The sequence below is a fragment of the Aspergillus pseudotamarii genome (assembly GCF_009193445.1).
Source record: "Aspergillus pseudotamarii strain CBS 117625 unplaced genomic scaffold BDV38scaffold_31, whole genome shotgun sequence".
In the NCBI taxonomy this organism is placed as follows: Eukaryota; Fungi; Ascomycota; class Eurotiomycetes; order Eurotiales; family Aspergillaceae; genus Aspergillus; species Aspergillus pseudotamarii.
The window spans coordinates 280,584-305,252 of record NW_022475045.1 but is presented as its reverse complement, the minus strand read 5'-3'; the positions used below and the strand labels follow the sequence as shown (position 1 = coordinate 305,252).

At 48.5% G+C, this 24,669-nt stretch overlaps 7 protein-coding genes across 7 annotated transcripts; 2 read left to right on the top strand and 5 right to left on the bottom strand.

Annotated features, from left to right (window-relative positions):
- Positions 1-873: 873 nt before the first annotated feature.
- On the top strand, positions 874-5,227 carry BDV38DRAFT_271770 (uncharacterized protein; the record flags this gene model as incomplete). Its single annotated transcript, XM_032057372.1, has 11 exons — positions 874-960; positions 1,031-1,201; positions 1,370-1,420; positions 1,496-1,576; positions 1,650-2,100; positions 2,178-2,374; positions 3,151-3,170; positions 3,242-3,312; positions 3,474-4,012; positions 4,118-4,862; positions 4,995-5,227. 11 exons carry the CDS (start codon positions 874-876, stop codon positions 5,225-5,227), a joined length of 2,646 nt encoding a protein of 881 aa, XP_031912980.1.
- Positions 5,228-5,263: 36 nt separating this feature from the next.
- Positions 5,264-9,037, bottom strand: BDV38DRAFT_248750 (putative MFS monosaccharide transporter). The gene is made up of 5 exons (XM_032054746.1): positions 8,582-9,037; positions 8,330-8,461; positions 7,813-8,281; positions 6,510-7,749; positions 5,264-6,456 (listed from the first exon to the last, which is right to left on the bottom strand). The coding sequence occupies exons 1-5, from the start codon at positions 8,723-8,725 to the stop codon at positions 5,754-5,756; spliced, it is 2,688 nt and encodes an 895-aa protein (XP_031912979.1). The 5' UTR covers positions 8,726-9,037; the 3' UTR covers positions 5,264-5,753.
- Positions 9,038-10,322: 1,285 nt separating this feature from the next.
- BDV38DRAFT_106415 (sphingomyelin phosphodiesterase) lies at positions 10,323-12,632 on the top strand. Its single transcript, XM_032050899.1, has 3 exons — positions 10,323-10,621; positions 10,679-10,765; positions 10,838-12,632. Exons 1-3 carry the CDS (start codon positions 10,496-10,498, stop codon positions 12,476-12,478), a joined length of 1,854 nt encoding a protein of 617 aa, XP_031912978.1. The 5' UTR covers positions 10,323-10,495; the 3' UTR covers positions 12,479-12,632.
- Positions 12,633-13,002: 370 nt separating this feature from the next.
- BDV38DRAFT_106106 (uncharacterized protein) lies at positions 13,003-14,275 on the bottom strand. The gene has a single exon (XM_032050898.1). It carries the CDS (start codon positions 13,922-13,924, stop codon positions 13,097-13,099), a length of 828 nt encoding a protein of 275 aa, XP_031912977.1. The 5' UTR covers positions 13,925-14,275; the 3' UTR covers positions 13,003-13,096.
- Positions 14,276-17,084: 2,809 nt separating this feature from the next.
- On the bottom strand, positions 17,085-21,002 carry BDV38DRAFT_105195 (ribonucleotide-diphosphate reductase subunit RNR1). Its single transcript, XM_032050892.1, has 4 exons — positions 20,595-21,002; positions 20,297-20,454; positions 19,299-20,239; positions 17,085-19,242 (listed from the first exon to the last, which is right to left on the bottom strand). The coding sequence occupies exons 1-4, from the start codon at positions 20,611-20,613 to the stop codon at positions 17,796-17,798; spliced, it is 2,565 nt and encodes an 854-aa protein (XP_031912976.1). The 5' UTR covers positions 20,614-21,002; the 3' UTR covers positions 17,085-17,795.
- BDV38DRAFT_105345 (putative GPI anchored cell wall protein) lies at positions 20,974-22,097 on the bottom strand. The gene is made up of 3 exons (XM_032050895.1): positions 21,909-22,097; positions 21,748-21,856; positions 20,974-21,586 (listed from the first exon to the last, which is right to left on the bottom strand). Exons 1-3 carry the CDS (start codon positions 22,004-22,006, stop codon positions 21,335-21,337), a joined length of 459 nt encoding a protein of 152 aa, XP_031912975.1. The 5' UTR covers positions 22,007-22,097; the 3' UTR covers positions 20,974-21,334.
- Positions 22,098-22,748: 651 nt separating this feature from the next.
- BDV38DRAFT_106013 (kinase-related protein) lies at positions 22,749-24,336 on the bottom strand. Its single transcript, XM_032050896.1, has 2 exons — positions 23,791-24,336; positions 22,749-23,670 (listed from the first exon to the last, which is right to left on the bottom strand). Exons 1-2 carry the CDS (start codon positions 23,828-23,830, stop codon positions 23,000-23,002), a joined length of 711 nt encoding a protein of 236 aa, XP_031912974.1. The 5' UTR covers positions 23,831-24,336; the 3' UTR covers positions 22,749-22,999.
- Positions 24,337-24,669: the final 333 nt, after the last annotated feature.

Below are 24,669 nucleotides of genomic sequence, written 5' to 3'. Positions count from 1 at the left end.
GGAAATTTCCCCTAATATAGCCCTCGGATTTGCCATCAATAGTACGATGTCCGAAATCTGAGCGAATAGACTCACCGAGCTGTAGCTTATCCTTTAACTTTGCGTCTTGATAATGTTTTCTTTTCACCCTTAGTATGAGCCCAGGCCATGATTGCCATTGGAGCCATTGTGTTTAAGCAACTGGGGATGATATTCTTAGGGCAACCTCCATGTCCGATTAGCTAATCGGAATAAATTGACTAAGTAAGCGGACGGATAGTCGGACACCAAACACACCCAAAATATCAAAAGGTCCCGTTTGCTGCCGGTAATCCGACTTCCAGCAAGGAGTCGGAAGTGTATCATATAGAGTTCATTTGTTACTGAATATGATGATCATCTATTTTTCTCAGAGAAGACAAGAATCTGCGATTAAAACCAAGCATTTTCAAGGCTTTGTTTGTTCATTTCATCTATTGTATGCATATTTTCATTAGCGGAGACAATAAGAGAGTATCAGGGCGTAGACTAGAGTAAAATAGATGTCCCCTGACCTGTTAAGATCCTTCAACCATAACGTGTATGGCCATATCCTTGGAAGATTGGGTCATGGGCAATACAACGCAATAGTCCAAACGAGAAACCCCACGCTGAGATGATGATCACTACCCATCGATCGTGGTGGAGAAGAATTTCATGCTCTATACCTAGCCCTTATCACTTCTGTGAGAGTATAAAATGTGCCTGGGGTTCGTTTATAAGATGCCCAAGTTCCCGAGATTATTCTCTCAGCTTAGAGCTGAATCCATCTATTCAGACCTCTTCCCTTCTCTTGGTCCTTTGATTGTGCTCTTTAAAGTTTTGATTCCTCGCATAGTACACGCCGCAATCAACATGCCCGTAAAGGTAGTCGTTGTTGGTGCCGGTCTCGCCGGCCTGGGTGCTGCAATTTCGTTAAGCCGTGCAGGCAATGAGGTTCAGGTCTGATGATCTTTATCTTGCCGTGTACCCTATTGTCTTGAAAAGTGAGGTTGGCTGGTCCTGCCCGTAGGTTATTGAGCAGCCGGGGTTTCTGAACGAAGTCAGCGCTGCCATCCATGTGGCGCCCAATGCCACCCGAATTTTGACGGCCTGGGGATGTGATTTGGAAAGTTTACATCCCGTCCACTGCAACAAGTTACAAGTGTGGGATGCCTCAGAGAATCTTATGTGGACTCCAATTGTGAGTTGCTGCTGGTGTGTCCGTTCTTCGCTGGCATAGCTGTGGATTAACCGGAAAGCTAGGTGACAAAAGAGCGCCAGATGGCCCTGAATACGACGGATGAATGGTTGTTGACCCATAAATCGACTTGACCTGCATAATGCCCTGCGCGCCGCAGCCACCAATGAGGCTAATGGCCACAAAATCAATATCTGCCTTTCTTCGCGTGTATTATCGGTGGTACGTCATTGTACACCCGTTATGGTCCTGATTTTACTAGGAGACGCTCACTGATCTCACATTTTCTGTTCATAGGATGCAGAGGCCGGCGAAGTAGTCCTCGAGGATGGTACGACATATGTCGCTGACCTAGTTGTAGGGGCTGACGGCATTCATGTAAGTTGTCCTTCAAGCATTATGTTTCACATAGCCTAGATGTATATTTACTCAAGTCATCCAATGTTGCCAGTCCCGCTCCGTTCAGGCCATCGTCGGGGAAAACAAAGGACGCCAGAGCACCGGTCAAAACTACTTTCGTTTCTTGGTGCCCATGGAAAAGATACAGGCCAACCCATTAACTGCCGCGCTTATGGCAAAGACGGGCATCGACGGAGTGCATGCCTTCGTGGCGCATGACCGACGCATCGTGGTTTATCCCTGTCGGGGTGGCCAGTTGCTGAACGTGGCAGGCATTCACCCTGCCGGAAAAGAGACGAACGCCAGAGATTCACCGTGGCTCGATGGGGGCAGCTTGAGCCAGCTGATTGAAACCTATCGGGACTTTGGCGAAGAGCTTCAGGAAATGTGTCGTCTCGCGGAGGATCTGAAGCTGTGGAGCCTGGCTTCGCGCAGGCCAGCTCCCAAGTTTGTGAGAGGCAAATTATCTCTAATCGGAGATACGGCGCATCCCATGCTACCTCGTATGTCTCTTACAATCCTGTGTTCTTTTACCATTTGTTTTACCTTTTTTTGCTGATTGGGTGCACCGCAAACCAAGGGCAAGGCGCTGCTCAAGCATTCGAAGATGCGGCGGCACTTGGTGGAGTGATGACAGATGATACGACCATAGAGCAGATCCCGCAGCGCCTGGAATTGTACAACAAGATCCGGTATAAGCACGCGGTGACTGTGATGATGATGTCCAAAACCCACGATGAACGACAGGTGGAAATGCTGGAAGAGCTCCGCACCTATGTGGCCGATGCGGAGGCCCCTAAGGATATGTGCGCCTTCACTTGGCCGTCAGATCCAATTGGGGATGCACATAAGCTGGTACAGGAAGCCCAGATATAGACAGAACGGCCCGCGTTTCTACAAGAGCTTTTGAGCTTACTACTACTATATGGAAGTATATGTGACAGTAACGCTGTTACATTGACCATGATTAAAGACATTGTGCCGGGGATACTTGTATGATTGATAAGGAAGCAAGAAGAGAGGAAGTAATACAACAATTGAAGTTGTATATATAGATGTCTTGTAAATGATGCCTACTATAGTAGGATCATTTGCTAGAGCGTTCTTCATCAGTCACGTTACTCGGAGGTGATTAGCTAAGCGGCTCTGCATCAATTGTTAGTTACCTAACGTTACCATACAAAGTCATGAGGCAGCTTAACTAATGCGCCCTTAAGGGGTAGAGAAAAGCCTCTAGTATAGTAATTTTATTCTTTTGTTTCCGTTCTTGACCATTGATTTAGTGATCAGTCCAATAAGATTCAACCTATATCGGAGCCAAGTAATTTCGTTCGATATGCCTAACGACCCAGTTCCCAGAAGGGTAACGGCCTGTGATGCGTGCTACAAACGAAAGGTATATATATCCATCCCATCCACATCCACTATATACTACTTCCATGAGTTTATAAACTGTCTCGGGTTAGATCAAATGTGACCGCGTTGGGCCCCAATGTAATTGGTGCCTCCACCATGACATGAACTGCACGTATTCATCGGATTTACGTTCGAAGAGACGACGTCAGGATGGCAGGTACTTATACTATACTGCTTTGACCTTCTACAAGATGATCTATGACCAACTATGGAACCTAATCTTGATAGTAGCCAAAGAATCAGTTTGATCGATCGCATTCGGCGCATTGACGACCGCAGAGCAGAAGCTGGAGTGATAGGTTTGTACTTTCTTGCCCCAGTCACCTTTTCCATTCTTATTCTTTCATACCTTGGATCACCTACTTACTTGCTAATAAAGAGAGACCGCCTGAGAAACAGCCTATCCACTTAGAGCAAGCATACCCACTAATACCATCCCCCAGGATTATTCACTTTGCAGGTTGGAAGATTGGAAATATTGCTCCTCAGATAGGAGTGCCGAGTCTTCTCCCTGAGGGTCTTCGCTGGATTGAGTCAAGAACCGGAACCGTTATCCCTCTTCCAAATCTTTGCCACGCTCCATGGGAGAAACCGCCCCTATCTCCTATGTCTCCGGACTTAGATGGTGTCCATGACGCCGCGTCAACACCCTCTGGGCTTCCCGCACCGACAGTACTGAAGCGATACCTAGACGTGTATACTTCCTCGGCCATCCACACAATCTTTCCTGTCATCAATCCGTCAATCTTCTCCCAGACGATACGCGCAGCCTATTTGCTGCCTGAACAAGATAAGAAGGCCCATTTTCCTAGTTCAAGGGCATGCATATTCGCTTTTCTGGCATTGATTTCTAGCTTAGATCATCTTGCAACTCGTTGTACAGCCCCCAAACCACCTCCTATTCCTCGAGACGAGTATGCTATGAAGGCCCAGGCTCTATTGCCGTCTTTGCTTCAAGAACCGCTCAACTTGGATGCATTACAAACATTTCTTCTATTGGTACTATCATCCATCCCATTTTGCTTTTTTATATCCCTCAAAAGAGAAGAATCAAAGTTCAGGCTGGGAACCTGCACTAATCCTTTCATTTCGGATCGACCCCAGTCAATACTAGGAGTACTCGCCGGCGAATTGCAAACAGCAACAAATTATAACTCGATCGCATCACGTTTCATCATTGCTCTGGGAGCTCACACAATGGGAGATCCGTGCGCGGTACCAGAATCTGTCATCGGAGGCTCCAGAGACAAAGAGACTAGGAAGCACCTTCGCGACCTTTTCTGGCTCTGCTACGCCCTTGACAAGGATCTTTCCTTGCGTACTGGGCAGAGCCACTGCCTCAGGGATGAAGACTGCGATCTCCAACTACCACCCGGTTATACTGAGAAACTACACTCCAGGATGAGCTATTCCTCGATGGAAAATGCGCGCGGTTTTCTGTTTCCCATCGACTTACGGCTCAGCATGGTCAAGTCTCAAATCTTTACCGCTCTCTACTCCCATCGTGGACTACAGAAAAACGACGCTGAAGTCGTCCGATCAATTCGGGAACTAGACGAAGAGTTAGAACTCTGGCGAATGTCGATGCCCTCAAATCTGAGACCCAAACTTTCATTCGCAAAAGAAAACTCTGAAGACCAGCGAGTCGACACCATGTATCTTGTGCTGACGCATTTGAACTACTACTTCTGCGTTAACATACTCCACCTAACCGGAAGTCGATGCGAAGCGTGGCGTTCGACTTCTACCCCAGCAAGCATGATGGACGGACTTCGCTTAAGTCTGACTCTATCCGTGGAAGCTAGTCGATCCCTTTTATTATTTCTACATCACTCTGAGTCCCTCGTGAGTGTAGGGAGCTTTTGGTAAGAGACCTACATGTACAGAACGTGGCTTTCGTCCTTAGTATGCCAAACTATACACAGTGTTCTTCTAATCTGCTATTGGCCATCTAGGACTATCCTTTTCTATCCTATGTCAGCGATGCTCACCATATTCTGTAACTTGCTGGAAAATCCACGTGCTGAGAGCGCAGCGAGTGATACGCAGCTCCTGGCAGTAACAGAGCACACGACTGAAAGGGTCTTCCTGAGACAAATTTCTCGAGCTGACAAAGCCGCTCATCTGCAAGCTATCACCGGATTTATCTCTAGTCTTCGAGATCTTGCCCAGCAGGCGATTCACCAAGCAACTAATGACACGGGGCCATCATGATTCACTTTCTTTTTTTTTTTTTTTAGTGTCTCGATAATGTTCTGAGTGAGCACTGGTTTCATGAGGAGCGCTCTTCAGTATCTTACGATCTCATGTGTGATGGACTTGACTAGACTACCTGTCGATTCTCAATTTCAAAGTCCCAGGGTCGTGTGGATCATTTATATACACGAGAATTCGGTTTCCCGTCCATTGCTGATTCCTCTATATGCTATATACTTCATCTGTCGGACTCTCCATTAATAGAGGAATCTATAACATCACCCAAAGACTTTGGGTATATACAACTATCGAAGTAATACTCCAGATCTCGGTCCAATCATCCGGTACATGCGTACAGCGCATTGACCTATCTCAAGAGGTATCCCTGTACAAGTATGCCTAAACCTTTTCCCCTCAACGCCTCGCTGTGCCAAGATAACAAGAGCAGACCGTAACAGACAATTAAATGGTATTATCGCGAAAAAAGGGTATCACATAAAAGAAAACACCTCAAAGAAACATACAGTTGAAAGCGAGATAGGCATTATGATTCGGGCCAAGGGGCCAAGTCATGTTGAAGGCCACCATGGGCAGCTGAGCGGGGGTGCCCATTATTAGCCAGCTCGGGCTGGGATGACGATTGGTCAGAAAGAGTAACCGCTGGCAGCAGGTCCGACAGGACACTTCGCCGTCGTGAATAAACTCCGCCCACAGAAGGGTTTTCCTTCTCCCGCTGGACAATATTGGGCTTAGAGCGGTGACGACGTGGGCGGCGGAGGTGTTCGTTTGGTACTGGGTCAACCTGCTTCTTTGCAGCAGGTACTAGGTTCAAGTACACCGGAAAGATGGCACCAGCGCAGAAGACAGCAACGAGGACACTATACGAGAATGACATGCCCCCAGCGAGGCTGGCTGCATGTTGTGCGAACGGGAAGCAGGAACCTCCGCTGATCGCAGTCGTCAGAAGCGTTGCAGCGGTCTTTGTATGTTTGCCTGCACCGCGGAGAGAGATGGCGAAAATAATGCTGAATGCACCACTTTCGAAGAGGTAGACCATGAGACCCATGGCAACCGCCGCGACTCCCGTCGTTTTCATGCATAGTATGGAGAAAACTATCATTCCAATGTACGATATAAGCAAAATCCATCGTGGCTTCAAGAATAATTGCAGAAAAGCGGCAAGGAAACGACCAACCGCAAAGATAGAATGAGCGATGGTCAAATAATCAAAGGAGCTAAGGCGAGAACTGTGTTTTGATAAGTGAACGTCCAGGAATATCGAAGTGACTTGCCAACTTACCTGGGATAGGCATCTTCGACGAAAACGGTGAAACTTTGTGAAATTATTTCCTGTCCGGCGACGTAGAAAAATTGTGAAAACACCCCCAGTCCTAAGGTTAACCAGACCACTGGAACCCCGGCGACCTGGGTCATGTTGTCGCTCCGACGCCGGTTTGCTAGCTCCTGAAGATCCTCATCCGATGCCTCTGGGATTGGTAAGTAATAGAAAGCCACAGCCAGAAGCACGTCAAATAATGCAATGCCAAGATAAGTCCATTGAACATCAACCAGAGAAGAAACGTCGGTCACCTTTTTGAAAAGGACCTTTTTCGCTAAGAGCGGCGAAACTACGCTTCCTATCGCTTGGACACCTTGCGAGATATTCAATCGAATCTCCGAATTCTCTAGAGGCCCACACAGTGCTATGAATGGGTTGGCGGCGGTTTCCAATACTGCTAATCCAAAGCCGACGATGAAGTTAGAGATGATGAAGGCAGAGTACGAAGTCAGGACAGCCGAGGGCCAAAATATCAAAGTGCCGCAAGCGTAAATACACAGGCCTGTGATGAAAGTCGACTTGAACCCCCAATGTTTCAGCACCGTGCGGCCCACCAGCGGTGGGCCTATGAAATACCCCCCGAAGTAAACAGCGTTCAGGCCCAACGATCGCCAGGCATCTAATCGAACAATATCCTGAAATTGTGCGTTGAGAATATCCAGCAACCCGTAAGCGAACCCCCACATGAAAAACAAGATCGTGGTTAGGGAGATCGGCGCAATGGATTCCTTGTTGCTGAGCTTCAGCATATTCGCTGGTTTCTTCATATTGACAAAGTCGAAGAAGGTGATGCTAGGCAGGTACGATGTAGTGGTGAGGGTTGTATTCGCTTCCGCATCGTGAGGTGGGTCACTGCCCATCAGGAATTCTCTCATATCGATTGGACCGCCCGTCTCTCTCGGACTGGCACTGCTACCACTGCCTGACGGAGAGGACTTACTATGGTTGGCGGACTGCGAGTGTCGTCGCATGTTGGGACCTGGGATAGTTGGAAGGTGCGCAGGTTCAGCAATATCTGGGATATCCGGAATATCTAGGGGCCCAACCGTGGGGGCATCGGGCACAGTCGTGCTATCGTCCGTGTCCCGGATCATCTTCGGGATGATTCGCGCTACTAACGGCTTGAGACTAGGCACACAGGCACACATGACCGACACATTGACCTCGACCACCGACCACATGAACGAAAGTGAAGCATACCCTTGTCAGGTCAGCAAAGGGCGTTAAATAGTTTGGCTGGGGGATACGGCCATGTTACACGTACAATTCAGGTCGTCACCGCTTGCATCCTGCAGGTGGATCTCTCTTAGCAAGATTTGGCGCGATGTAGCCGCATTTTGAAGGTAGGCAATGCGGATAACATCGACTACCGCGACGAAGAAACCAAAGCTAAAGGTGATGACAAGAATGATCTTCTGTTTCCGCGGAAGACGCATTTGAGTTAAGATGGGGTTTGGCAAGAAGAGAATGGCTAGGTCGGTAATGATGTTCACCGGAGAGGAAGAAAGGTATAGAGTGAGGATATCGGTACAGTGTGCATTCGGGGCCAAAGGATAGGAAAAGGCCGCTCCAACGGGACGACATTGAAAGACGTTGACCAGTGTGAGCGCCAATCCGGCGGCATTCACGACGAAAAGAGTCACATAATTTGCGCAACGGAAAACCCTCTCCCCTTGGGTTAGAGTGAGGTAGAAGACGAGGATGGAGGTTTTGACAGCCATCAACGCGGGGTTCTAGTGAATCAGCAATCGGAGTCAACCGGACTTTAGATAGCAACTCACATATAACACCGTGAATGCATAATTGGCTCGATTGAGGCTGTACCGGTCACTAAGAGCTATGTCGTCATCATGGAGACCCAGGCCTTTTCTCGTGGCATAAAATAGGGAGAATGAGAAGCCAAAATCGATGACCTGTGTAACGTCAGTCATTTATTTTTAATTTTTTTCGCCGTTCATCTGTTCTCTTTCCCACGCGACAACGCTTGAATTTCAACATTTGTATGCAACCACCGCGCGAAACATCAGACGTACCCATGCCAACAGCATCAAATAGTCATGTAGCCCGACTTTCTTAACGATGAAAACCCGCGAGACGAAGCGCAGTGCCACAAAGACGGAGGCGATAACGAAGAAGACAATGGACACGATCAACACTTCCGGTCTGCGGTCTTCCATGGTGGGCGACCGCGACCACTGCTCAAGTAGCCTCGTGTGAACCTTGGAGATCGCAGAGTAACAACCCACGAGCGTTCACGATCATTTAGATCTTATCGCGAGAGAATTCGACAGAGATGTAAGCGTTAATTCTCGAGGGTGAAACGGCTCCATGGTCACCGAATGCGGAGGAAGCGAAAAAAGGACGACAACATCCCCGATGATGGAGAAAAATTGACCGAGTAGAGAGAGAGAGAGAGAGAGAGAGATTGTGTGTGTGTGTGTGTGTGTGTGACACGCAGACTGCGAAGCTGTTAGGAGGGGCGAAGGAGGAAGCTAGAAAGACTAGAGGAATCGTTATTGATCTCGACAATAAGAATTAAAATCGATTTATTCGAGAAATCCGCGAAAAGAAGGGTCTATCAAGCAGAGGTAAGACAATAGGAATTTGCAAGAGGCAACGTCAGAGAATGGAGGAAGAAAGTTGGGACGATGAGGAGAAAGCGGAGAAAAGAAATTGTGTGGTTCGGCGTGGGTCTTTTTCTCACCCAAGGGATGAGATCCTGCATATTTTTATTTGTCTTCAATAGTTTGCGGCCCTCCTCACAAAGGCGAGACTATAAGTGGAATTTCAATTCGCCATGAACCTTTTTGGGAGATTTCGACTGGTAAGCTGGAGTTCTTCTCTATACTCCGTGGAGAGACGGCCGATGTTGCGCGGACAACTCAGCCACGTAAGAAATGAAAGTATGTACACACGGAGTACGGAGTACATACTACAGTTACTTCTTTCTACCTTCTCATTAGAAGGTATGTAATGTACGTACAGATAGAACTTAACTTACACCTCATCTGTTCTGCTTCCGGTATACTTGACTTCCTTTTTTTTGTTTTTCTCTCGCCATGTCAGCTCGTACCTTCTGACTCAGCCGACCTTTCTTTTTCTTTTTAATTTATTCTCGCTTCATCCCTCGCATGCATGCAACCCAATCCGTATAGATGGGATTCCCATCTCTTCCGAACACCTCCCCAAAAAACTGAGAGAAGAAATTACAAGAACATTGTTGACATAAAAGATCGAAGGTTCAACCTTCATACCTGGTCCAGGCATAATACAGATGGGTATGAATAGAATCCACCCCATCCAGGAGGATCTGCCGTGCAGTTGGGGGACGTGCGACAAATAAGAAATTTAGTTCCTCCGGACAGAACATGAATAGTACGTTGTTGGAACAAATTTGAGGGATCATTCTTGGCACCCTGAAAAGGGACAATTGCCTCGGTTGCAAATCAGTATCCAGTCTATCAGATCTCTCGATGAGGATCTTCTTATCACAGAGACAATTACAACTGCCTGAAGAATTAAGTAACATTGTCCATGCACAAGAGTCCCCGTATTTCAACTAACTCTCGCTAACGCTTGACTAGTGACCCTCCTGGTCATTCTCCACTATGTCAGCCGTTGTTTTCTTGACTAAATCTGGGTGCGGAGAACGCTACGGAGCCTACCGCTTGCTCACGATGCAACCCAAGCCATCACATGGGCTCGTCTCCTCTCTGTTGCCCTGAGTTCTACTCCCTATCCGAGGGAATACGCCAAAATGGAACGTCCCATTCTTCAGGACGATCAGTCGGCTTCCGACGGGAAGCGCTGCCTCAGGGGCTGGACGTCCTTGCGAGACCCTGCTATAAAGCTGGCCAGTTCTGCTCTGTTTCATGGACAGGAATTGAGATAGCGGAAGATAAGCTGCAGCTTGGTCAGCGATCTCGACCCCATATCAGACTAGGGACATGAGACCAGTTTTCTTCCTTGCGGCCCTGGCCTCCCTGGCTGGCACTCATGCTAATCCCGAGGCCGACTTGGCTGGAACGATTTGGGATGATTTCAAAGGAGCAGTCACCTGTGCTGGCTGTGAGGTATGTCGGAGAGGCATCAAACTATCTATGGAAGGCAAGATGAGCTGACTCTCGAAGGGCCTGCTGGGGGCGCTCAAACTAGTAGCCGGTCTAGGTCAAAATGCATTGGAACATGTTGTGACCGACGCGTGTAAGTTGGCAGGGGTAAGTAAATGCTTTTAGCGGAGTTCATAATGTGTGAAAATCTAAAGGATATCGGTTAATTCCTCTTGTCAGATCGAGGATGACGATGTTTGTGAGGGGGCAATCAAAGAAGAGGGCACGGCCGTTTATTACGCCCTGAAAAATCTGAAGGTCGGCTCGCATACATCCAAAACCTTCTGCTCAAGCATTGCCGGCCTTTGCGACTACCCCGATGTTCGGCCATATAACCTCACGTTCCCCGTAGCCAAGTCCTCGGTCACTCGTCCACCCCCGAGTGGCCAGTCTCCGATCCGTGTCGCACACATTAGTGACACGCACGTTGATTTGCAGTACACGCCAGGAGCCAGTGCACAATGCACCAAGCCTATTTGCTGTCGTAGTTTCACCCCGGAAGACGCGCCCGGTAACACCTCAACCCCGTGCGGGCTCTGGGGTGACCATCATTGCGATCCTCCAGTTCGTCTCGAAGACTCCATGATGGACGCTATCGCGGCCCTCGACCCAACGTTCTCCATCTACACGGGTGACGTCCCACCACACGACATCTGGCTTGTGAACCAGAGCTCAGTCCTACAGAGCTTCAACTCCACCTACTCCAACCTGGGGAAACTGGGCATTGTCTACGCGGCCCTGGGAAATCACGACGCAGCCCCGGTCAACCTCTTCCCTTCGGACAAAGTCCCGCCCTCTCACAACCCCCAATGGGCCTACGATGCCCTGGCCAGCGACTGGTCCAACCTCGTCGAAGGTTCACCCAGCTCAACCACCAAACATGGTTCATACTCTATCGTCCACCCCAATAGCAACCTCCGCATCATCTCCTATAACAGCGTCTTCTACTACAAATACAACTTCTACGCCTTCCAGGAACCAATGGAATACGACCCTGACAACCAACTTCACTGGCTTATCTCCGAACTGCAAGCCGCCGAGACTGCCGGCCAACGCGTCTGGATGATCGCTCACATCCCCACCGGCAACACCGACACCCTGCACGACTACTCGCACTACCTTGACCAGATCATCAACCGTTACAGCACCAGCATCGCCGCCCTCTTCTTCGGTCACACCCACACGGACCTCTTCCAGATTTCGTACACCAACTACACCGCCCGCACCGCTGACTCGGCCACCGCAATCGGCTACGTTACTCCATCCATGACCCCGGACTCGGGCGCCCCGGCCTTCCGCATCTACGACATCGACCCCGTCACCTTCGCCGTGCTCGACTACACCGTCTACACGGCCGACATCAACAGCACCGATTCCCCCAACACCCCACCTAAATGGGTCAAATACTACTCCGCCAAAGAAGCCTACGGCACCCTCCTGACCCCACCCGTCACCGACCCGAAGGTCGAAATGACCCCCTCCTTCTGGCACAAGGTAACAGCCCAAATGGAGAAGGATGACTCCGTCTTCCAGGCGTGGTGGTCGCGCACCACGAGAGGTTACAATGTCACGGAGTGCTCGGGCGAATGTGCAAAGAATAAGATTTGCTCCCTACGCGGCGGAGATGCACAGTTCAACTGCGAGGGCCCGGGGACGCCGTTTAGTATTACGAAGCGGAGTGATGGTGTAAGCGAGGTGCATGTGGAGAGGCCCTTCTGTGAGGATGCCGTGTTGGCGAGGATCGTGGGAGGTTTGGCACGGAAGGGCGTCGATGCGGAGAAGTTTGTTCGGGAGCAGGCGAAGCTTTATGAGAAGGTCTAGGTTGACTAGGAGCGAGTTTAGTCTCTGTATGACGTTGTTGATATCTTGGTAGTATATATAATGTTGAGTGTTTAATGATCTACCTTCGGAAGCATTGACTCTGGGACTTTGTCTGGAAATGGTCTGCTAGTACCACCAGCCCATATTCCAGAGTATATATTGAAAAAGGAACCAAGCGTAACCTGGTGGTCTCTGTATTACCCTACTCGTTTGACTAGTGAACACGGCGTCTACGGGGGACACATGTCAGGCGCATGTGTGGAACTTGCAATAAACCTTTTTATCATTGTTCCCGAACCATTGCTACCTAATGCGCATCAGATAGAATACCCGATTCCATCCAAATGGCAATGCGCCAATCCCAGTGTCGTGGTATCATGTCATGGACCAGATGCGTCCTGCGTGCTGCTTCTTGTGCGTCGAATGTAAATGTGGTTTTAAATAACCCGAGAATATCTATGAACATAGCTCAAATACTCCATGTGGAGCAAATGGTGTAAAATGTATCAAAACGAATGTGGAGAAGGTTAAGAGGAGAAAAGGGGGTATGGATATCGACGAAGCGAAACAACAAAAATCAAGTAAAGAGCCAGAAGAAGCAGCTAGCACTCAACGCATTTACTGAATGAACCACTCAACATCGTAGAGACGGCCCTCATCTTCGGAAGCCAGGGAATTGAAGAAGTGGCGCGACAGATCAATTGAGGTGCTGTCGCAACCCATGCACTTGTCAACGACCTTGCCGGAAGCGACCTTGCCGTTGTAGTGAACGGTCACCATGCGGCCGCAGTCGCTGGGCTTCATCATGCCGACGGGAAGGGCCAGGACATCCTCGGTGCTGCCATCATTGGTGTATCCGCAGCTGCTAGGGGCGAGTGAAGAGGTGGCAGTGTCGTAGAAGGTGACCTGACCCTTGCACGGGGAGCCCTGGGAGCAGGTGCCGGTGTATCCGCTACCGCTGGGGCTGCTGGCGGTAGGCTGAGGGGCAGCAGAGGTAGTGCTAGACGATGTCGGGACCACGACAGGAGGGGTGCTGGTGGTGGTGGGCTCTGGCTGCTCGGTAGGCTCCGGCTGCTCAGTAGGTTCCGGAGTGGGAGTAACAGAGATAGTGGGCGCAGCCGGGGTGGGAGTCCAAACTGGCTGAATGGTTGCAGACTGCTGAGGCTCAGGAGCCTCACTCTCCTCAGACTCGTTAGAAACCTCGGCGGGCTGGGAAGGTTCAGGAGTCACGACGGGATCCGAGGACGCAGGGACGGAGACAGTGGGCTGAGCTGGAGTCTGGACAGGTCGATCCGTGGTGATGGTCGTGGTGACCGTCACGGTAGTCCATTCGACTGTAGTGCGGGTGCTCACAACAGCATCCTGGCGCTTTTGCACAGGAGCGGTCGAGGCGACGGCGGCGAAAAGGGCGCCGGCAAGGGCGAGAGTCTTAGCCAGAGGAGCCATTGCAGGTATGATTGATTGATCAGAGAGAGACTGATATCTTGTTTTTCAAGGAAGGTTGTGATCGGCGAGCCGATGACGACGACGAAGTCAATTGAAGGAATGATTCAATTTAACCAACTGCGCAGCAGGTTGGGGAAGTGAATGAACACTCGGAAAGAATGAGAGTGCGGTTGAAGGAAAGAACGACAGAAAGCTGTCTAAGAGAGAGAAGACTGTGGTGAGTATCGGTAACGAGAGGGAGAGAGAGGGGAGAACAGGTAAGGGAGGGAAGGCCGAAGTATTTAAACGAGGTGTACGGAGGACATGGATGGTAACTTACCTACTCGGGTAGGCACGACTAGCCTCGTATAGAAGGGACTAGCATCCATACTAGTCCTTTCTTTGTTTTCTGTCTGTTTTATTTTATTTTATGATTTTTATGTATTTTGACTTTTACTTTTACTTTTTAGGTTTAATTCTTTACAAAAAAGGAATTTTTATCATTGGTATGGACAGTGGACAATTCAGGAACCCAGCGAATGAATCCAAGTTCATCAGATACAGCCCTCCGCTAAGTGGATCCTTTTCTTAGCCCCCCGGACCCACCGCACAGCTCGTGAACCCATGGGATGGATCAAATATTGTGGCTATGGGCTGCGATGCTCACTTGCTCACTCCCTCACCACTTTTAATTAATTAATGAGTACTTCGGTTCCACTCGCCCTGAACCTCAACCGTTGGGTTGGGATGATGATCTTAACTTCTCCAAATGTGGTGAGTTCCTTCTCCTTCCTACGAGATACGACGGCATGTACTCCGAGTATGGATGTTCTGATCATTTTCCCTTGCATTGATCTGGGAAATCCGGAAGAAAACAAATACAAAAACAAAAACAAACAAACGATCGATTCATGCGCAAGTGACCAATGCTACATTCATTACTCACCGGCACTTTTGACCTGTCAGCGACCGGATGACGTGTGGTTCACCTCCGACTCAAAAAGCAAGTGTCCGAATAATCCGAAAGGTAGATAGATACGGAAAGTTTGGTGGTTGAATTTCAATTCAGGTACCCGCTCTCAGAGCAATTTTCCATTTGGTCTGATTTTGAACTGATTGGCGGTGCAAGATTGGCGCCGGTGTTACAGCGTGTACACTCTATACCCATTTCAGTGATGATTTTTGTTCCTAAATCTTGTCTAGCTCACTTTAGTGTAGGCTTGGTATTGAATTTAGGTTTTTTTTTTTTTTTTTTCTTTTTTTCTCTCTTCTCTCCCCCCTTACGGTCCCTCCATTCCTTAGTCTCTTTCCCTTTTGCCTTCGGGTCCCAGAGGGGGGGATCAGCGCTCGCTCGCTCGCTGTCCGAAATGACGATGGTACCTGACCTCCGCCACACTCTCTAACTTTCACCTATTTCCGGTGTGGCTTTGCCCTCGTGCTCGTGAAGCGAGAAGGAAAAATAAAATAACGTAAAATAAAAATAATTCAAAAGAGAGAGAAATTGCCAACCTTTTCCGATGACCTTTTATCGTTTGAGTCTTACGGAGAACTCGGCTGAACAGAAAGATTTATCAGACATTCATTCGTCAACTGTCCTAAACCAAGAATGAACAATTGAAGCGAAAGGAAGCGAGCAGAGATTTTGACCCAACCCTCTCAGCAAGTCATGGATACTCGGATGCAATGAAAAAGAAACGGGCCCTTCTGACGTGGATACATGGTTGTCAATGCGCCGTCCAATATCATTCTTTCCCGACAACACACTGTCTCTTCCAACGGCTTTGTGCAATTGGGGTCTTTTCTTCTTCTCTCATTCGTGAATACAATTGGACCCTCCGAAGTCCAGACCTCTCGTTTTTTTTCTAAGCTATACTCGTATTAGTAGTATGGAAAAAGAAAAGAAGAGATGCAACCCTAATGGGGCGGCGTTTTGACTCTTGACTGAGTAGTCTTAATCCCCCCCCACCCCGAGCACTGGACTTAATCGACTCGGTTCTTTCAGGTACTAACGCCACCCGCAAGATAAAATGTCAACAGCGCCTTTCGGAGGGCTTTTTCTTTTATTTACTTATTTCTTTAATATATTTTTTTTTGTTTTGCGGGGAAAGGGGAGAGACTGTTGTTGGACAAAGAGGGGAGATTCTGTGTCCCTGCATGGTTTCATAGCGATTCAGACCAGAACTTTCGACTCCGGCTTACGATATCTACCGCTGAGTAGGAGGGGAAAAAAAAAGAGGAGAACATCGGCATCTATCCTGTCATCAAGTCCTTCCATGCATGTATGCCTTGTGAGAATCAGATGTTATTCTGTGGGCGCCGCGAACTCCACCAGTCTAGGCCCTAAGCCGGGACCAGATTTAATCTATCTTCACCCCATATGTAGATTGAATCTGGTCCCTAGCCCTACGGAGTATGTTATCGGTCCCTCAAGATTAGATGGGAACCACCGAATCCATAATATCCGCTTTTAAGGGCAATGGCTGGGGAAACAGAAAACGAAAGTGAAAAAAGAATACAAGTTAAAATAAAATCACACAAAAATACCTCGTACAAAAGCCCCATGCATGTCACATCTGATATCATATCCCCCCGTTGCCCGACCCCCAGTCTCATCTCACTCTGACCAGGCACAACCGTAAGCGGCACGGGTGAATGTTAGGTTGTTAAACTAATGTGTACCCTTTGAGAGGACGACACATCACAATAACTTGAAAGGACTCAAGCTAGAGGGAATACGAGCAACCCTGTACGACTGGGAAAGGCAACGAATGCAGAGTCATACGTCTAGACCCCGGTACATCTGTCTGCCGTCGTGTTCGGGGCCTCACCGTGGAAAGAGACTAATCGGGTTCAGGTGGGAAATGTTGTCAAGATCCATCACTTCGGGTATTGTCTAGTATTGGACCTAGTGGCAACTGGTACGGTGACATTCGATGCATAAGTTAGGGCAGGGAACCCCCCTCTTCTTTTAGGACTAGCACTAGGAAATTTTCTCCTCGCTAGGGTTTGGCGACGGCGGACTTTACTTGATTAGGTACATACTTCGAGTACGGGAATTACCTGGTGAATACGGAGTACTCCGGAGCACCTAGGTAAAAGGAAGACACATCTAGAAAAAAGCAAGTCAAAGTATGCGGACATTGGAAGAGTCTCTAATCTCTCTTTCTCTTCTCTTTTCTTTTCTTGTTTTTTTTTTCTTTGACCAATGCGTATACTTATTCACACAATGAACCACACGCTCCTGATCTAGATAATAGCACTGCCGTGTTTCACTTTTGGAAGTTACGGGGATATAATACTATCAGGTATGATCCTCGGTATCTTGTTCCAGGACTACTACCACCTCTGTTGCTCGACTGTATACCGGAGTACTAAAGTGCATACAACAAGGGAGACACTCATATGACTTGTGCTACGGCAGATCCCTTGTTATGGGTAGTACTAGACGGTACAGCTCATTTTCTCCCTCCACCAATGATGGAGGGACCGTAGGCGATTCACGGCTCATCATGTAACAGTACCTCGACCTAGGTCGGCAAGTCGCTTCAATGTCCTGGGAGCAAGGCAATGGCAGTCTCCTACTACATCTGGTCCGGATTGCATGATACAAGAAATCCCCATGAATAAATCACAAACGTTAGATTCCTAACCATTCTATCTAAGTCACATTTTTGCCATTAAGACCGTCCCAGGACGTTGAAAATAAAGAGACAAACCAGTCAAGGTTTTTCTTGAAGTACATGCACGTCAGAATAGCAAAACCACGAAATAAACAGTAGAAAATAAATCAATACCCAGTATCCATCGAACTCATGATATCAATGCGTACAAACAAAACGTCAGATCCATACCCGCGCGCCTATTGCAAACCCAATCATTATATAGAATATGTTCAACCCTGGCACATGACGCAGGCTTCCTTGTTCTCAATGCTACATTGGAGGACCTTCTGGGAATAGATATCATTCTCGCGCTCCTCGCTCGTCTTCTGGTCATCCTCGCTCTGGGGTTCGCCGTTGGCGGCCTCTTCCGCACGTGGGTTGGGCTCAACAGACCCATTGGCCTGTCCGTTGGTCTCGCTTGTGGGGGAGCGAGGGACAGCAGAGTACGTGTTGGATGCAGCGCCCACGGCCCGCTTCCGGAAAGAAGCATTGGCCCGAGCGACGTTGGTATCAGCAACCTTGAGGGCCTCCTGGTCCACAGTGAACTGGATGGGAGCCGAGGCAGCCATGGTACGCAGGTAGTACATGCCGGTCTTCAAGCCCATCTTCCAGCCAGCGAAGTGCATGCTGGTGATCTTACCCATAGTCGGCTCCTTGAGATGGATGTTAAGAGACTGGGACTGGTCAATGTAGGCACCACGGTCCGCAGCCATCTGCAAGATCGAACGCTGGGAGATCTCCCACACGGTCTTGTAGAGGGCCTTGATGTCCGCGGGGATGTTAGGGATGTTCTGGACGGAGCCACCCTCGGCAATGATACGGTTCTTCATGTTGTCCGACCACAGACCAAGGTCGACCAAGTCCTTGAGAAGCCAAGGGTTAACGACCTGAAACTCACCCGCAAGGACACGGCGGGAGTAGATGTTCGAGGTGTATGGCTCGAAGCACTCGTTGAAGCCCAAAATCTGACTGGTGCTTGCGGTCGGCATAGGCGCCACTAGCAAGCTGTTGCGCACGCCGGTCTGCGCGATCTTCGCCTTGAGAGCGTCCCAGTCCCAGAGATCAGTTGGGGTCCGGTCCCACATGTCGTACTGAAGAATGCCCTGGGAGACGGGGGAGCCTTCATATGACTCGTAAGTTCCGAAGTCCTTGGCCAGGTCAGATGAAGCAGTCAAAGCTCCATGGTAGATGGTCTCGAAGATTTGGGTGTTCAGCTGCTTCGCCTCGGCCGAGTCGAATGGCAAACGAAGGGCAAGGAAGGCATCAGCCAGACCATTGACACCAAGAGCAATGGGGCGGTGACGCATGTTGCTGTTCTTAGCCTCAGGGACAGGGTAGTAATTGATATCGATGATCTTGTTCAGGTTACGGACCAGCACCTGCACTACTTCGTGGAGCTTGCCAAAGTCGTATTCACCCCGGGTAGCATCAACGAAGGTGGGCAGGGCAAGAGAGGCGAGGTTGCAAACAGCAACCTCATCCGGAGCAGTGTACTCAATGATTTCAGTACAGAGGTTGGAACTGCGGATTGTTCCCAGGTTCTTCTGGTTGCTCTTTTTGTTACAGGCATCCTTGTACAGCATGAAAGGATTTCCAGTCTCGGTCTGGGCCTCCAGAATAGCATACCAGAGCTTCTGGGCCTTGATAGTTTTGCGGCCACGACCCTCCTTTTCGTATCTACGCTCTTGTCAGCTTGGGCTTCTGATTTGGAATAGAAAAGGAGTAAATCTAACCTTTCATAGAGCGCTTCGAATTCATCACCATAAACATCGGCCAAGCCAGGGGCCTCGTTAGGACAGAAGAGAGTCCACTCACCGTTGGCCTCAACTCGCTTCATGAACAAGTCCGGAGTCCAGAGGGCATAGAAGAGATCGCGGGCTCTCACTTCCTCCTTACCGTGGTTCTTGCGGAGGTCTAGGAACTCGAAAACATCGGCGTGCCAAGGCTCCAAGTAGATAGCAAAAGCACCTGGACGCTTGTTTCCTCCCTGGTCCACATATCTGGCAGTGTTGTTGAACACCCGGAGCATAGGAACAATACCATTGGAGGAACCGTTGGTACCACCAATGTAGGAGCCGGTAGCACGGATACGGTGCACATTGAGGCCGATTCCACCAGCGGTCTTAGAAATCAATGCACATGTCTTAAGCGTGTCATAGATACCTTCGATGCTATCCTCCTTCATATCGACAAGGAAGCATGAAGCAAGCTGAGGCTGAGGGGTACCAGCATTGAACAAAGTCGGAGAGGCATGGGTGAAATACTTCTGAGACATCAAGTGATAGGTCTCGATGGCCTTCTCAATGTCATTACCATGAATACCAACAGAAACACGCATCAAAAGGTGCTGAGGGCGTTCAGCAACCTTTCCATCGATCCGCAGCAAGTATGACCGCTCAAGAGTCTTGAAGCCGAAAAAGTTGTAGTTGAAATCGCGGTCGTACACAATTGCTGAGTTGAGTTCGTCGGCATGTTTCATTACTATCTCGTACGTTTCCTTTGATATCATTGGGGCAGGGTTCTTATTCTTTGGGTTGACGTAATGGTATAGGTCTGAGATAACCAGGGAGAATTGCTTCTTTGTTTGCTTGTGAAGGTTCGACACAGCTATACGAGCAGCAAGAATGGCGTAGTCTGGATGTGTGGTAGTCATGTATGCCGCAGTCTCAGCAGCCTACACAAGCCCATCAGTACATCGCATCGGTTTATCTGCGGAGCTGCGGAGCCATACCAAGTTGTCAAGTTCAACAGTGGTGACACCCTGGTAGACACCAGAGATGACCTTCTGAGTGATAGCAGCAGCGTCAACATGCTCGGGGTCAAGACCATAACATAGCCTCGATACACGAGCAGTAATCTTGTCAAACTGCACGCGTTCTTTGCGTCCGTCTAATAATTGCAGTTTGTTAGCAGATGTTCAACTTGGTGGCAAAGGTTCGGATGAAACACGACTAAAGCCCCATTTGGGGGCATAGCACAGGCTTAGATCCGAACCTAGAAAGATAGGACTAAAGGACATCAACGCGTACCTCTCTTGTAGACAAACATTTTGACGTGTAGAGGGGAGAGCTCGGAAGATACGTGAAGAAGACGATAAGAAACAGGGTATAATAGTATTAATGAACGGATGAAGTACTAAGGCTCTGGAATGAGAAAAGCAAAGGCAAAGTCGTTTTAAGATAAGAAGGGAAGCCCTGAGGACTGAAGTGAAGAGGGGATGAGAAGAAGAAAAGAAGTAGGAGGGGCAGAGAGTCCAACAGATATTTGATGCTGCCGGGACCAACAACGCGTTGACGGTGGATATCAACGCGAATTTTCGTGTTTGGACCAAGTAAATGGGTCTCCCTTACTTAAGCATCGAACCCCGAAGAACCCGCCATCTCACGTGATCGTGATGCTTTCGTCACGCCACGCGAATGACGAAATTCCGCTCTCGCTATGATACGGATCTACGAATTTGCGGTACTCTTAGGTATACTCTCTTCAACCCTTATAACTGACGTTAGATCTATGGCCTATCGGCGGAATCAGAAATCTAGACTCGGATCAAGGGTCACACAATAGTTACAAGAAGGTTGATTTCCTTACTATCTGTCGGGAAGGAGCATACAGCCTCCTTATAGTTATTGCAACGCACCCTTACATGACGGAGATTGGCCTCAATATACAATTGGCACAAATGATGGAACAAGAATGGAATCAAGTCATTCCACCCGATACCCGGTACTCACTGCGCAGCTGAGTAGAACGATTCGAAGGTTGATCACCCTTACAACGTAGCGGCGAAGCCGACAAAGACAACTGCAGCAAAGGCAGCAGCGGGAATATGCCTATCAGACGAGCCAGCATTGGAGGTATGAAGAGGTACTCCGGAAGAAGAGGTCGAGCTGGGGTTAGGTTCAGAGCCGGAGCCGGAGCCAGAGTTAGAACTAGAATCAGAGCCGGAGGTAGGGGAACTAGAGCTGGAGTCGGAGCCGGGAGTGCTGGTAGCGGTAGCAGTGACAAAGCCGGAGCTGCTCGACTTGGAACCGGCAGTAGAAGTACCGGTGGAAGAGGCGCCCGAGGAGGTCGAGGTATTAACGACTGGGGGAGAGATATTAGCTCATATGAATCATGTCCTCAGTATCAGCAGTCTACCATGGACATACCGACTTTATGTCCAGCAGAGGAGCAGGTGTCAGCGAACTGCTTCAGAGCATCCTGCTTGTCATCACCGCTGCACAGGCTCTCGATTCTGGTCTGCACTTTATCAACACAGACGGCTTTGAGATCACCGGGGCTTGGTTCCGTGCTAATAGACTTGTCAGAAATGAACATTTTTCCGGTTACTAGTATAAGCGTACCTGAGAGCCTCAAGAAGGCAAGCCTTAGTGCCTGCCGCGGCGGCAATGTTGCCGAGGGCCAAAAAGGACAAGACAAAAGCAGACTTGGCGAACAACATGACGGCGGAACAAAGTAGACGTTTAGGGGTAAGGATTGTAATTGAACTGTCGAGTTTGGGGTGCTGTGTAAAAAACAAAAAGACTGACTAGAATAAATTTGAAGCTAAAGAATGGACTGGAGGTGAGAAAGGAGTGACAGCTTGCGAGAAAGAGTGACAGGCGAAGCGATGGAAAGAATGGAATGATAGATGATCTTGAGTTCGAGCAGCGGAATGGAAATTTAATGGAAGAAGAGAAAGTGAAGAGGGGACCTGTCTCACCCAATCAGGCATCGACCCTGCCGATCCTTTTCCTGGCCCTGAGATCATGTCTGGGACTCTGGGGTGGTTCTCATTTCCAATCGTTCCCTTGCAAATTTTATTGTACGGAACTATCAAATTTAAGTGGGTCCCCTTATTGTTTTTGTGGTTAAGTATCGGGACTCGATTGGTGGAGCTTCCCGGCAGTCCTGCCATCCGTTGTAACGAATGTAATCTCAAAACTTCTTCCATCTGTATTACTACTTAAAGCCCAAGTCTAGAACATTAGATCATGTTCCTTACCACTTGAAGTAGTACTAGTCGTCGTCCCTAGAAATTCAGTGAAATTCAATGCTGCAAGTAAGATATTAGGAGAATGGTGGTATAAATATATACCGCATGCGACTCCCTAAAGGACAGCCTGTGGGCAATACTCTGTACTACTAATGTATGTACATACATTCTGCATCTTTTAAGTTAAATTGATGGGTTATCAATACAGTACCAAGTTAATCAAGTAACCTTGTCTCAGTCCTTTTATTATCCTAAATTTATCCAACAGCTAGCAATAAGCTAAAGTAATAAGTGGCCAGACTCCGTATGCGTCTAATTATAGTATACCCGCTATGTGTAATGTTTTCTATCCCTCTTCCATGAGGTTTTCTTTAAAAGGGAACGCTGTAAGATGAGTTATGCTTCAGTCAACCATCTGTTCTCATACCGCACCGAAAATTCACCCCCAAGACCCATCAGTCACCGGTCCCAATTAGGGTCATAACGACTTGTAATTATCTCCTGAACGGGCAACCTATAGTCCACGATTTCCCGGCCATTTACAAGGTCATTTTCTGTCGCTCGTTTATCTGCCTCGGCTTCATTCTTTGCGATACCCGCCTTGACGTGCCTCCGAACCAACCTCTTTCGAGCGGTTTCGAATTCAACATCCACAAACCAAAGCTCATCCATTAGTTGTGCCGCCTTATTCCACGGCTCTTTATTTAAACTCAGGTAATTCCCCTCGAAGAAAATAACCCTACACGTGGCGGGGATGGCAATATCATCATCGACAGGATCTTTAACTGCATGATCAAAGCTTGGCGCGTACAAGCTTTGGGTCTCCAGCGTCAACTGCTCCCGCAGAGCCTGGACTAATTTCAAGAATTTCTCCCCGTCAAAAGTGAATGCTGCACCCCGTCGCGCAGCAGCATACACCGGGTCGGGCATTTGAGCGAGTTGCGCCCGTGTAAGATGATACCCATCCATCGGGATAGCAGTCGCGATAGGCGGTGAATTGGGATGCTGTGCCGTGTAGAGTTGGTTGATGCGGTTTGCCATCATGCTGGCAAGTGCTGTCTTTCCGGAGCCCGGTATGCCACTCACTGCTATCATCAACCGAGAATCATCTGGCGTAGATCGGGTTTTATCTTAAGAAGAGCCATTAGTAATCCATTGGTGTAAGAATGTTTTTTTTTTTTTTTTCGATCATCGAAAGTTCAAGGTTAGACGTTCTTGCTGTGCAATATGCGTCATGCCGAGCGACTTACCCCAGATCTTATCGACTAGTCTGTCTACCTGGATATCCATGATTGCCTTTATATCTATAGATCCAGAGTGGATTTTGGAGTGGAGGGAAGATACTAGTCGTATAGAAATCACTCCAGATACCCCGGGTCGTGGCTCATGCAGATAAACGTTGCAAAGTACTTCAGCAAGGACGCGAGAAAACGAGTAGGCTAATTCATTCAAAACAGATCCAGGGCCTTCAAAGGTATTCCTTGGGATCAATGTGTGAATGTATCAATGCAAAACGGTAATACTAGTTGATGTGATGGACAAAGAAAAGCTCCGTGGTCCATCGAGATAAATAGAGGCAGTCGGCGGGGCTTGTCATCGAGTGGGGTTTTGCGATCTGTACGGAGAGGTAACTTACGCACATACCGGCCCTACGTCACAGGGGTCGTTTTCCCCATCCCAAGTCACAAGGTTACAACAGGTACGTAAGGTAAGCAGGCACCACTACCATTTCCAGTACCATGTTTATCTCAGGCACAAAACAATACCTTTGTCAAACTTAGACCAAGCTTTAGAAACAACCTAGTTACTTTCTACATCTTAAAACGACAGCCTTGTCGAATTCTAGTTCATGCCATCATCAGCGTTGCCCACTGTTCAATGACTTCTGACTGAAGCTGTACAACCTGGAAATGCAGGTTATGTACTATGTATGCAGAATGCCAGACGATGAGAATTATAGACAAACGCCCTCGTAAGTTGCCCGTAGATCTTGCTTCCATCCTGATGCCAAGAAACAAAAGGCTGCTGAACCTCAAAAATCGAAAGAAACATAACCCAAATAAATATAGAGACCCGAACAGATATAGGGGAATAAACAAATGATCATCCCATGATAAGTGCTTCCAGCC